Below are 13,569 nucleotides of genomic sequence, written 5' to 3' on the forward strand. Positions count from 1 at the left end.
CTGAAGGTGGAGTATTCACAGTTCACAGGCTCCGCGCATGCAGCAAACAGCAATGACGGAGGAGGAAAAGCAGTCTTCAGACTTCAATGCCATCGCATTTTCAACATGTAATGTAATTAAGCATCCCTTTTCTTTTCCTTTGCCACTTTATTTCGTTCTTTGTGGATGGAAGCTGTTTGCCTGGTATTTTAAGCCATTTTTTACTTGTCTAAATATCAAATAACCAGCACATAACGGCCCCTGCTGGCATCTATGAAAAGCTGTTTACAAGCCGTCTGACATCCAACTCCCATCGCTCAACACAGAACTTCCTTGACTGCCACGCATTCCTTCAGTTCAAAGGAGTTTGAGGCTGCCATGTGACAGGGGGATTAGCTGCTTTATGCACTAAACCCTCAAGACGCACCAAATAAATTTCTTTGCTGACAAGAACACCCAAACGAGAAGCCCGCTAGTTTGCATTTTAATGACCAAATTAGCACGGCATAACTGGCCTAACCAAATGACTCCAATAAGCTCCTGTTTTCGTAATTAGAACCCCTCTACAGTGAAGCAACTCGGACCACCAAAAATCTTTACTATATTACTATATCAGTTGTTGGTGATGGCATGGCTCTGTAAATGCTTTCTGGTAATTAATTGGCTGCTTAACAAAAAGTGTTGGTTTATAAAAAAAAAACTCTACCTTCCATCCTACTCTTATCCTTTTTTTATGTGATATTTACTTATTTTCAATTATCGCATTTTATGTTATCAAGTTTTTTATTCTTGTTACATCGTCTGGAAGTACTGCATTTGCGTAAATACAACGTGGCCAAGAATATAACGCACGTGTGGCCAAGACTATAACGCATGTTTGATTCCATGTGAAAATCAAAGCTTTGCGTGAACCCGGCGTCGTCTTCCGCAGCCCCAGCGTCATTTAAGAGGCAATAGTTAAGAAACACATGCGACACAGAAACGCACGGCAAATCCACCCACACAATGCTGATGCACCTCCACTTCTTGCTGGCCCTTCCCCGTGCTTTGCGTTGCCATGCCGCGAACGTTCACCATTTTCTTCCCTTCCCTTATCTTCACTGCATTTTTACTGTCTTTCCTTTCTCAACGACTTGCGCCGCCTGCTTTCTACGTTCATAGCCAGCTTGACTTTTTTTTTTTGTGCTTTGCCTCATGGCCCCAAGGCCTTCAAAAAGTTGGCTTCTCACAGCTCATGAGCCTAGTGGTTAAGCCATCTCAAAGAACATCATTATCATTGGTGTCCATTTGCCACCGAATGTTGGCCACGCAATCCTAAACTTTGTGTGTGCCACAAAGTCATCATTCCACGAGAAGTATGCAGAAGTACAGTAGACCTACAGGAGTGATCCTAAGCCTCTATGCCAGGGGAGCTTCTGGTCTATCCCTGCAGCAAGGGTCAGTTGTTGTCAGACACCTCACCAATGCACAGCAGCTTGCTGCTACTGTGCATTGTTTGTGCATCACGCTCATCGTCTCTGCTTTGCTGGAGATGCAAGAAAGCCTTTAGCATGACTGCTTGCGAGCAAGCTGTTCAGAGGGTGCCCACGTTACAAGAGGGTTCCCACAGGTGCTCCGAAGAAAGTGCCTTCCGGGCCTGGAAGTAGTTATGAAGGTGCCCTAATCCGCTCCAACCCGCTAGAGGTACTAGGGGGTGTAGACTTCACATATATCACAGCATTTTTTCGCCAAAAGTGACTACCATATAATCTCGTGTAAGGGCCGCACCCTCTGTTTAGGACTAGACAAGCAAGCAAAAACAAGGTTAAAAATTTATTTTTAATTCGTGCATAAGCCGCACCTTCAAAATTTTTTTAAAAAGGTCCGGTCCTTACATGCGGTTATATAGTACACTGCCAATGTAGTAGAAGGAAATGTAGGTGACCAGGCACTGCAATCCATTTCACCTTTGAACTGTGCCCACAATTACAGCTCACCAGCAGCATGAAAAGACAACACTGAGCACAGGGGGCAATAAAAACAGCAATCAGGCTCAGCAACACAGAAAAGGCAGACTCACAACAACCAATAGCTGCACACAAAGCAGCCTGCTTGTCCCCACTTTAGCTGCCAGCTGTCCATCTCAGAGTGCACACAAAAACCAAGCCTCACCATGGTCAAGGCGCGTGGATTCATTGTCCAGGATGCTGGGGTCACAGTCGTCTTCTGTGTTGCTGGCAAAGCTTTCATCCCGGCGCGAATCTCCATTGGCTGACGAGCGACCCGAGTGAACACTCAGCCGTTCCATGAGCTGTGCTGGGCTGTAGCCTAGCCGGGCGTAATATGCGTCCACCTGCTGCTTGTAGCTGCACACAGAATGGTGACCCCTTTCAATGCACCACCCACACTCGCCCGTCACCAGCTGACAAGCACACCCAATTCGGAAGCATGTGTGCAGCAAAAGTCAACGCAGATGAGTGGGCAAGGCCAGACAAGGTTGAGATCCAATGCAACTTTTGGCTCAGGGTGAATGTGCAAAATCTTTTGTAGAACCACTTCAAGCCAAGCATGTGATATGAATGTAAATTTTGTCTCTAAAATGGTCATTTTTGTGTTTCATGGTAGCTCTGGTACAGCTCCTTTTGTTTACTTTTGCTCAATGTGAGTGCATTGAAATGCCTAAAAATTTGCTCTTTTTCACTCCATGAGTACTTATGACAGCAGTGAGTTAAAACAAATATAGCTGAGGCCAAAGTTGGGTCAGGGGCACGCCACTGCCATGAATGTGGTCATGAGAAAACAGCAGGCTATCCTGCTTTCGATCATCATCCCAGTGCTTTCCGGCTGCTACCACACCACTCCACCCTTGCCTCTGGATTTCAATGCGCCGGCCTGCCACTTCCCCGAGCCGTTCATGAGAGATGGCAAGAGAGCATCGCAGCTACCGATTCCTGCCTCTCTTCAACTGGCAGCCCATGGGGCACTATCACCGCTGGAGATCCGCCTAGTCTTCAAAAAGCACCGACGTTCACGTGCTAGTTGCGGCATGTCTAAAAGCATAGCAGTCACCGCGAACACACCGGCGCCCGGTCTTGCTGCCGTATCGGCCAGTCCAAGCTCCCAACAGTGCGCCCGCATATCGAACGATGCCTGTCGTGCTCGCTAACTTTCGTAGTTTCATCCCAAAGAATGAAACTGCGGAAGCTCTTATAAAAGACAATTAGAGCAATACTGCGGTATTCACCGAAACATGCCTGACTCGGGACATTAGTAATGACAAACTGCTTAATGACACGTCATATCTTTCACTGTTCATAAGCTCAATAGGGCCGGTCGTAGGGGCGGTGGTGTTCACGTACTGATAAAATCTGATTCACAGGGTGATTCACGCGATCACAGGGTGATTCACGCGATCACGGGGTGGGATCCAGGCGGTTTTGAACTCTGTAAGCCACGATTAAGTAGGGACAACGTAATTATATCCCCTAATTAAAACCCCACATCTGGCACCCGAAGTGGGGCCTGCTCTTGGAACATTGGACAACTGTCTGTTCGGTTCAAGGAACACTCTTTCTCCGGACTTGACAAGTGCTAGGCCTAGAGTGAATTTTGATCGCTAGGACCTGCTATATGCTTTCTTGAGTGTGAGGTGTCTTGCGCTGCAACATGCTTGAACTTTTCGACATGCTCAGCACATTTTTCGTCACGTTTTCTCTGGAGTTTCTTCAGCATGAGAACCACTTGGTCCGCATCAAGGGAGCTCGAGGCCTAGCGCCCGTGGAGTTTCGAGTGAGTACAGAAGCCGCGTGGGTGGTTTAAGTTTTCTGCACATATTTATCTACTGTCTCTTTTTTAGACTACGGGAGTCGCGGCTCCGGGTGCCGGGTGGCCTGGAGCCACGGGTGCCGCTACGAGCTCGCTGGTAATGCAGCTCGGCACCAGGCGCTCCGACACCGTCCGATACGGTGGGCGCTGACCGCTCAGAAGCTGCTTCGTGCAGTGACTGTGGCAGTACCACCTCACAAGACTGATGTCACCTTGCGGCTGCGCGCACATAACCTGTTTCGGGTTGTTATTTTGTTCACAGTCGTTGTCGGAGTGGTAGTCAGGCCTAAGGCATTTCAAAGCTGCTTACACCACGTCAGAAGAGACACGACCACCGGACCGTGGTGTTGAGAGGGGGCGCACTTTGCTGCCCGCCCGTTTTTGTAACCTCGCATGAACTGAGCAGTCTCGTTCAACTCAAGAAAGGGCTTTCTTCACTCGAACTTTGTGTTTGCACAGCCGCCCGACATGTTTTGCTAGCGCGTTGAGCATTGTGCCACGAGGCCCTTGCGGACGCCATTTCCCCTCCTGTGATTTACGTTAAACTCGCAGCAGGCAGCAGCGAGACTAGGTGCCCTAGACAGCAAGCCCGGGTGGCTCCACCGGATCCGCAAAATTGCTGAAACGCTCTCGGTGTGCCTTTAACGTAGGTCACAGGAGGGGAAATGGCGTCCGCAAGGGCCTCGTGGCAATATGCTCAACTCGCTAGCAAAACATGTCGGGCGGCTCTGCAAACACAAAGTTCGAGTGAAGAAAGCCCTTTCTTGAGTTGAAAGAGACTGCTCAGTTCATGCGAGGTTACAAAAACGGGCGGGCAGCAAAGTGCGCCCCCTCTCAACACCACGGTCCGGTGGTCGTGTCTCTTCTGACGTGGTGTAAGCAGCTTTGAAATGCCTTAGACCTGACTAGCACTCCGACACGTCACATCTTTCACCGTTCAAAGGCTCAATAGGGCCGGTCGTAGGGGCGGTGGTGTTCACGTACTGATAAAATCTGATTCACGGGGTGATTCACGCGATCACGGGGTGGGATCCAGGCGGTTTTGAACTGTGTAAGCCACGATTAAGTAGGGACAACGTAATTAAATCCCCTAATTAAAACCCCACATCTGGCACCTGAAGTGGGGCCTGCTCTTGGAACATTGGACGACTGTCTGTTCGGTTCGAGGAACGCTCTTTCTCCGGACTTAACAAGTGGTAGGCCTAGAGTGAATTTTGATCGCTAGGACCTGCTATATGCTTTCTTGAGTGTGAGGTGTCTTGCGCTGCAACATGCTTGAACTTTTCGACATGCTCAGCACAATTTTCGTCATGTTTTCTCTGGAGTTTCTTCAGCATGAGAACCACTTGGTCCGCGTCAAGGGAGCTCGAGGCCTAGTGCCCGTGGAGTTTCGAGTGAGTACAGAAGCCGCGTGGGTGGTTTAAGTTTTCTGCACATATTTATCTACTCTCTCTTTTTTAGACTACGGGAGTCGCGGCTCCAGGTGCCGGGTGGCCTGGAGCCACGGGTGCCACTACGAGCTCGCTGGTATTGCAGCTCGGCACCAGGCGCTCCGACACCGTCCGATACGGTGGGCGCTGACCGCTCAGAAGCTGCTTCGTGCAGTGACTGTGGCAGTACCACCTCACAAGACTGATGTCACCTTGCGGCTGCGCGCACATAACCTGTTTCGGGTTATTTTGTTCACGGTCGTTGTCGAAGCGGTAGTCAGGCCTAAGGCATTTCAAAGCTGCTTACACCACGTCAGAAGAGACACGACCACCGGACCGTGGTGTTGAGAGGGGGCGCACTTTGCTGCCCGCCCGTTTTTGTAACCTCGCATGAACTGAGCAGTCTCGTTCAACTCAAGAAAGGGCTTTCTTCACTCGAACTTTGTGTTTGCACAGCCGCCCGACATGTTTTGCTAGCGCGTTGAGCATTGTGCCACGAGGCCCTTGCGGACGCCATTTCCCCTCCTGTGATTTACGTTAAACTCGCAGCAGGCAGCAGCGAGACTAGGTGCCCTAGACAGCAAGCCCGGGTGGCTCCACCGGATCCGCAAAATTGCTGAAACGCTCTCGGTGTGCCTTTAACGTAGGTCACAGGAGGGGAAATGGCGTCCGCAAGGGCCTCGTGGCAATATGCTCAACTCGCTAGCAAAACATGTCGGGCGGCTCTGCAAACACAAAGTTCGAGTGAAGAAAGCCCTTTCTTGAGTTGAAAGAGACTGCTCAGTTCATGCGAGGTTACAAAAACGGGCGGGCAGCAAAGTGCGCCCCCTCTCAACACCACGGTCCGGTGGTCGTGTCTCTTCTGACGTGGTGTAAGCAGCTTTGAAATGCCTTAGACCTGACTAGCACTCCGACACGTCACATCTTTCACCGTTCAAAGGCTCAATAGGGCCGGTCGTAGGGGCGGTGGTGTTCACGTACTGATAAAATCTGATTCACGGGGTGATTCACGCGATCACGGGGTGGGATCCAGGCGGTTTTGAACTGTGTAAGCCACGATTAAGTAGGGACAACGTAATTAAATCCCCTAATTAAAACCCCACATCTGGCACCTGAAGTGGGGCCTGCTCTTGGAACATTGGACGACTGTCTGTTCGGTTCGAGGAACGCTCTTTCTCCGGACTTGACAAGTGGTAGGCCTAGAGTGAATTTTGATCGCTAGGACCTGCTATATGCTTTCTTGAGTGTGAGGTGTCTTGCGCTGCAACATGCTTGAACTTTTCGACATGCTCAGCACAATTTTCGTCATGTTTTCTCTGGAGTTTCTTCAGCATGAGAACCACTTGGTCCGCGTCAAGGGAGCTCGAGGCCTAGTGCCCGTGGAGTTTCGAGTGAGTACAGAAGCCGCGTGGGTGGTTTAAGTTTTCTGCACATATTTATCTACTCTCTCTTTTTTAGACTACGGGAGTCGCGGCTCCAGGTGCCGGGTGGCCTGGAGCCACGGGTGCCACTACGAGCTCGCTGGTATTGCAGCTCGGCACCAGGCGCTCCGACACCGTCCGATACGGTGGGCGCTGACCGCTCAGAAGCTGCTTCGTGCAGTGACTGTGGCAGTACCACCTCACAAGACTGATGTCACCTTGCGGCTGCGCGCACATAACCTGTTTCGGGTTATTTTGTTCACAGTCGTTGTCGGAGTGGTAGTCAGGCCTAAGGCATTTCAAAGCTGCTTACACCACGTCAGAAGAGACACGACCACCGGACCGTGGTGTTGAGAGGGGGCGCACTTTGCTGCCCGCCCGTTTTTGTAACCTCGCATGAACTGAGCAGTCTCGTTCAACTCAAGAAAGGGCTTTCTTCACTCGAACTTTGTGTTTGCACAGCCGCCCGACATGTTTTGCTAGCGAGTTGAGCATTGTGCCATGAGGCCCTTGCGGATGCCATTTCCCCTCCTGTGACCTACGTTAAAGGCACGCCGAGAGCGTTTCAGCAATTTTGCGGATCCGGTAGAGCCACCCAGGCTTGCTGTCTTGGGCGCCTAGTCTCGCTGCCGCCTGCTGCGATGGGTCCTTGGCCCATGCAAGTCATCCCAGCGGGGACCTTCACGAACACCGTGGAAGTCTGCATGGATGCAGTCGGAGTAACCTGCGCTGCAAGACCTGCCTCAAGTGCATGAAAACCAGGAGATGCCTCCAAAGCATGTACTTTCAGGCGCGTGGGTCTATTTAAGGTTGGGGGGAGATGTGGGGACTTGCCCTGGTGTACCCTTTGTTGGCTTTCTCGCTATGCACCGTGCAGCAACAGCATCGCTGCGATGCGGGGCGCACCACGCGACTCTCCCTGTTTAACTTAACTGAGAAGAGAGGGTACTGGCATCGCAGCGGGAGACTGCACACAGGACACCAACCCACAGCATCTCTTTCTTCGGCTGGGGAATGTCGCCGGGAGTAGACTTACCGCCCGCGGGGCGAGGCCTCGTGGGGCGGACCGTGCTCCCGCATCTCGTCCCATCCGGCTACGGAGTCTCCCCTGCCCCTAGCGCGAGCGAATATTCGCTTCTAACCTTGCTGGTGAGTCGGACGACCTTGGTTCCTTAGCGTGCCTTGTTGCTAGCTGGCGTTATTGTTGCTGTAGCAATAAATGCCTCTTTGTGTCAGCCAGTGTGTCGCTCCTTTGTTCTCTCAGAGCAAGGCCCGCCGTGCTCTGTAGCATACGCGATCACGGGGTGGGGTCTAACGGTTTGAACAGTGTCAGCCGCAATTAAATGGGGGAAGCGTATTTGTCTCCCCTATTAAAACCCGACAAACTTCCCTGACATTAATTGGATCAGCTTATCTGCATCCTCCCAAATAATTTATTCACCTCGCTCTTATGTTTGCCCAAACAGTCAGCATGGCAACTCGTAACAATAACACACTGGATCTAGTCTTTTCCACTGATCCAGCTTTGATACATTCAGTACAGTGGTGTGTCAATGGTGTGAGCGATCACGAAATGACTTATCCTTCCCCACCCCTATCCATCGAATGCATACGAGACTACAAATGGGCCGACCTTTCTGGTATCAACAAAGAGTTAGGAATATTCCTTTCGCGTATCTGCCACTCTAAACTCTGTGAATGAAAATTGGCTGTTATACAAGCACAAACTTTTATCTCCGACTCATAAGTACGTCCCTCTCGCTTCTATTTGTGGCGATACAGGAAAACCCTGGTATTCGAACGCTTTGAGAAAGCTATCTCGAAAGAAAAAACGCCTTTTTCGTGCAGCCAGGACATCACATTCTGAACATAAATGGGAAAAATACCTTACTTGCCTGACGGAGTACACAAACCTTTTGAGACGCTCAAACAAAAAGTTTCATCACCAGGACCTACTCTGCATCCTTCGTACCAACCCCTATAATTTTGGAATATACTTGCTCCTACGCGAAGTAAAAGCCACAGCATTTCCTTATTTAATCAAGACAGCTCCTCTGTGCCGACTGACAAGCGTTCTAATGTCATGAATTCATACTACTCTTCTATTTTGACATGTGAACGTGCCCTCAGCACACCTAACCTACCTCCTTTTAAACTCCGCCCAGATATCAGTTCCAAAGGAATCGTAAAACTGATTGACAACCTTAAACTGTCAAGTAGCCCCGGCCCTGACAATACCCCTCCAAAGGTACTTAAGTCCACTAAAATTATTTACAGCCTCATCTTACACATCGTATTCACCCAGTCCTTAGCTAGCAGTTAGATTCTGGATGACTGGAAACTAAGCAGAGTAGCCCCAGTGTTTAAATCAGGAAACCGCTCAGTTCCATCCAATTATCGCCCCATTTCATTAACTTGCATTGCCTGTAAGAACATGGAACACATCATTTACTCCAAAGTCGCAAGCCACCTTGATAATAACTCATTTTTCTTTACGAATCAGCATGGTTTCCGCCCCGGCCTTTAATGCGAGACCCAACTCTTTGACTTCACTACTGACCTTCACTTTAACCTTGACTCATCTTTCCAAACCGATGTCATATTTCTGGACTTCTCCAAAGCATTCTCCATCGCATCCCCCACCAAAGACTAATGTCCAAACTTTCACGCCTGTGCCTTGGTCCACTGATCTTATCTTGGATTAACTGTTTCCTCATCAACAGTCATCAGAGGGTATCATTCGCCCCCCACTAAGTAACCTCGGGCGTGCCCCAAAGCTCCATCCTTGGGCCATTGCTTTTCCTAAATGACCTCTCTCTTCAGGCATAACATCGTCCATTAGTGTGTTCGCCGATGACTGCGTATTATACTGTCGCATTTCTTCTCACCAAGACCAGCTTCAGAGCGACTTATGTAAAACTGAAAATTGGTGCTCAGATTGGATGATGGAACTGAACGTAACTAATGCAAATTCATGCACATCTCACGTAAATGTATGCTTCACTAAACTCAACTATCATATCACAGGTTGAGTCTTGGCATCCTAATCAGTAATAAACTAACATGTAATGAGCATATCACAAAACTAGCTTCTGACACTTCACCCACACTGGGCTTCATTAGAAGGTCACATTCACTATCACCGCCATCCACTCATCCACTCGTAAACTTGCATACGAAACTTTCAATTGCCAGAAGCTCGAATACACATCAGCAATTTGATCCCCTCATCAGGCGTACCTAATTAACGAAACTGAATCCATCCAAAATCGCGCTGTCCATTTTATATCTTAAAGTTATGACTTTCGCTACAACATCAGCAGTATTAAGACATCTCTCAGTATCAGCCCACTAGCCCTTAGGCGCAAAATTTCTCGCCTCTGTCTGTTCCACGAACTTCACCACAACTTCCCCAATTTCCGTGATTCTCTGCTAGTTCTACCACAATCATATTCGATAGCACTTGTTTCGACACATAAGCACAGGACCGACGCTCGTCTACAACTGCCGTTTATTGAAAAAAGACATGGCTTATAAATCTTCTCAGGGCGTAGAAAATCACAAACGTGCAGTAGTAGTGCCACACTTCAGGAACGATATCTCTTTTTTGGAGAGGTAGCCAGAAGGAGTGCCGACAATTTGTCCCTTCGATATCAATACATAATGCTTGAAAAATTTCCTGCTCTGATTGTGAATTTATCTTGGATAGCACGCTTATTTCCTGGAAGATAGGAGTGCAAGGTATAGGGTCAGGGTCGCCAGGATATCGTTCACACCATTTACAGTGAAGAGTGCTACCCAAGAAAAATTCGCAATCAGAGCGGAAAATTTTTGAAGCATTATGTATTGATATCGAAGGAACAAATTATGTCAGCACTCCTTTTTACCAGCCGCAATTCGGGACTGGAACTATCTTCCTGAACATGTTGTAATCGAACATCATCCTGTTAGATATAAAAAATGCCTGACATGTCATCTGATTCATACTTGGCAGCGCAAAAAAACGAGGACAAAAGCGAACGAGGAGACAACACACTGCGCTTGTGTTGTGTCTCCTCGTTCGCTTTTGTCCTCGTTTTTTTGCGCTGCCAAGTATGAATCCACACCAACTAGCCCAACTTTCTGTTCTTATGTCATCTGACATCATAAATTGTTGCTTCCTCTTTTCATTACAGCGCCTGTATCATTCAAAGTACGATTTTGCACTTGAGCCTTTCGACAGTTTTATGCTTGTTTTGGCCGTCAATTCGTGTTCTTTTTATGCGTTAACTCCCCCCCCCCCTTATGTAATATCCCAACCGGGGCCTTTAAGGGTACAACAAATGATGAATGATGATGATGAGATATGGAGATATATGCCCTCAACAGAAATTGCATATCTGGGAGGATGGAAATTTCTTTGTTTGGCATGCTCCTCAAAAAATGTGTCCGGTTCTATGGCACACAGGCAGCTAAGGCCATCATGCGCCAAGCTCAAGGTATGGAATAAATTTTCTGCACAATTTTTAGAAATGTGAAAAATCATCAGTGGTGTAGCTGGCCTAAAAAGTTTGCACTGCGTAGTAATAAGAGAGGGAAAAAATTTATAAATGGCTAATGGTAAAAGACTTAAAGAAGGTCAAGTTGCCTCAGCGGCAATCCTTGGCTGGGCAAGAAACCAGAGCTTCCCAACCAATCAAATAAAAACCTCAGCCTCCTTCTCAGGAATGGTAAAGTGGCTGAGGTGTATCATATAATAAAGCGAACCAGCAGATCAATTTAAAATTCACAGTCTTCCAAGGATGCCTGCTTCTTTCAAAAAGCTAAAAACATAAGATACCGTATAAACGCGTGTAAGGGCCGCACTTTTTTTTCCAGATTTGAGGGCCAATCTTCGGGGTGTGGTCCATACACGCGATTTGCGAAAAAAAAACTTTTTTTAAGTAAAACTACACCAACCAGGGAATGAGTGGCATTTATTCTAGGTTCAGTCATCACTCGCGGAGTATTCCGACTCCGAGCTGGTGCTGTGCTCTGGTGCACGCTTATCCCACAAGAAGTCGCGCACTTCCATCACTTAGCAGAGCAGCTCTTCTTCCAGTTCAGGAAACTTGCATGGCTTGCCTCGGAAAGTGCGCTTTTTGCAGCTTGTGTTCCTCAATGCATCCTTTTGGTTGCACCATCGTCGGACGCACTTCTCGTTCACGTCGAATCTCCTGCCCGCCGCACGCTTGCAGTGTTCCGAGAGCAAACGCCCAGCCGTTGCTTGTCCATTGTGCTAAAACTGTAACACTCGGCGGCAGCATGCGAAAGCCACAACTACGGTGAATTAACAAGCTACCACAACTCCTGTGCCTTTGACAGCCACAATAGGCTGGAGCTGGTGATACTAGGTGGTAGCTGTGCCGAGAAACAAATATTGGCCGCATGTGACTATTGCGAGTGTTGACAGCGACTTCAAGCTTCACCGTGTGCGACGGCGGCAAGCAGCAGTTTCCCCCAGGTTGTCGCCGTCTATACCGAGTTGACCAAGCGGCCTTGAAACCTACACTGCCTACGGAAGATATAACAGTGTCGGTGTCGCGAAGTGTTTATTTGGAACCGTTTGTGATAGTTACAAGAGTTCTTTATTCCAGCGAGGATCTTCACGAAGAGCAGCGAGAAGCAGCTCCCCAGGGTGAGTTTCCTGTACAAACAGCAAGCTTCAGAGCGCAGTGACAAGTGTTTGAGTGTAGCGAAAGTGATTGCAGTCGGAACGGGTGCTTTTGCGTCAGTCAGTGATATCGCCTGCAGGTATAATTACGTTTGAAAGGCTCACTACGCACGCCTTGTTTTCCGAATGCTGAAATGAACTAGAGCTGTACAGCAGATTCTCGTTCGGGTGCACGCGAGTGTACTGAGTTTGAGAACTGCTATGAGTGCGAAACGACAAAATAAACTTCTAGCTCTGCAGCTAGTCGCATTCGTTACAGCGATTGCAGTGATCGCGCGCACAAGTCATTGTGCTACGGCGTAGCCATCACTGATATCGATCGTAGTTCGTGTGTACTGTGTTAAACCTAGTCGCCGTAAGTGCAACGAGACCATTCTGAAACTTGTGTTTTGCATATGCGAAACGACCTCGGCTGCACGGCCATTGAGTTGTTTCCTGCCGAGACTACAGAAGCGTCGCCAGCATTCTGCGGCATTGTGCTCCATAAAGTGCAATTTGAGACTATGAGTATGATGGTATGCCAGCGGCACTGTGTAATTGGTGTGAACGGCAGCTCTCACATCTGGAGCGCCTTTTTTTATTTCATGCCAGCTGCACGGGCCCATATCCGCAATAAATATTTTCGTGACAAATTGAATGAATCCAACTTCCCCTGCATGTGATCATGGTCCGAGCCAAACCAGTAGTGTTAAGTTTGGGTTGTAACATACCACCAGATCAGGAACACTTATGTATGAACAAAAACCATTGTCGCAACTCATTCACCTGTGTTTCACAATGCACAAGTATCTAATATGTGCAGACTAGTGCAGCTCTCTTTCATGAGCATTTCATTTTATCTGATGCAAAAAAAAAGAAAAAAGACCACAGCAGATGCTTACTCTTCTCAAAGCAAGTAATCTATATACAATTCTGCCTTATTAATATGAACACTTTGGCCGTGACGTGGCCATATTTGTGCATACAGTAAAAGCTCATTAATTCGAACTTACGATTAATTTGAACTGACGCCCGGCTCCTGGCACAGCCCTGTGTATTTCAGAGGGGAAAACTCTCAGATAATTCGAACAAGGCGGCATCTGCTACAGTTAATTCGAACTAGGAGTATCGGATTCGGGCGTGCGCGCAACTGACCGTCTGGGAAAGCGACCGCCAACGCAAGAGAGCTTGCTAAACGGCACACAATTCGTGCCCTCGTCAGTCGCACCTTTCACAACCACACTAGGCGACGCGGCCACACCAA

The 13,569-nt window shown here is 48.5% G+C and overlaps 1 protein-coding gene across 50 annotated transcripts in view; it reads right to left on the reverse strand.

The window, feature by feature from the left end:
• Positions 1 to 13,569, reverse strand: part of LOC144111913 (uncharacterized) — a 420,777-nt gene that overhangs the window by 241,717 nt on the left and 165,491 nt on the right. For all 50 annotated transcript variants that reach the window (XM_077645003.1, XM_077644993.1, XM_077645002.1 and 47 more), the window contains one exon: positions 2,131 to 2,324. In XM_077645003.1, coding sequence (XP_077501129.1) covers positions 2,131 to 2,324 — 194 coding nt within the window. The remainder of the gene's footprint in view (positions 1 to 2,130; positions 2,325 to 13,569) is intronic.

Source organism: Amblyomma americanum, unplaced genomic scaffold, assembly GCF_052857255.1.
Source record: "Amblyomma americanum isolate KBUSLIRL-KWMA unplaced genomic scaffold, ASM5285725v1 scaffold_13, whole genome shotgun sequence".
In the NCBI taxonomy this organism is placed as follows: Eukaryota; Metazoa; Arthropoda; class Arachnida; order Ixodida; family Ixodidae; genus Amblyomma; species Amblyomma americanum.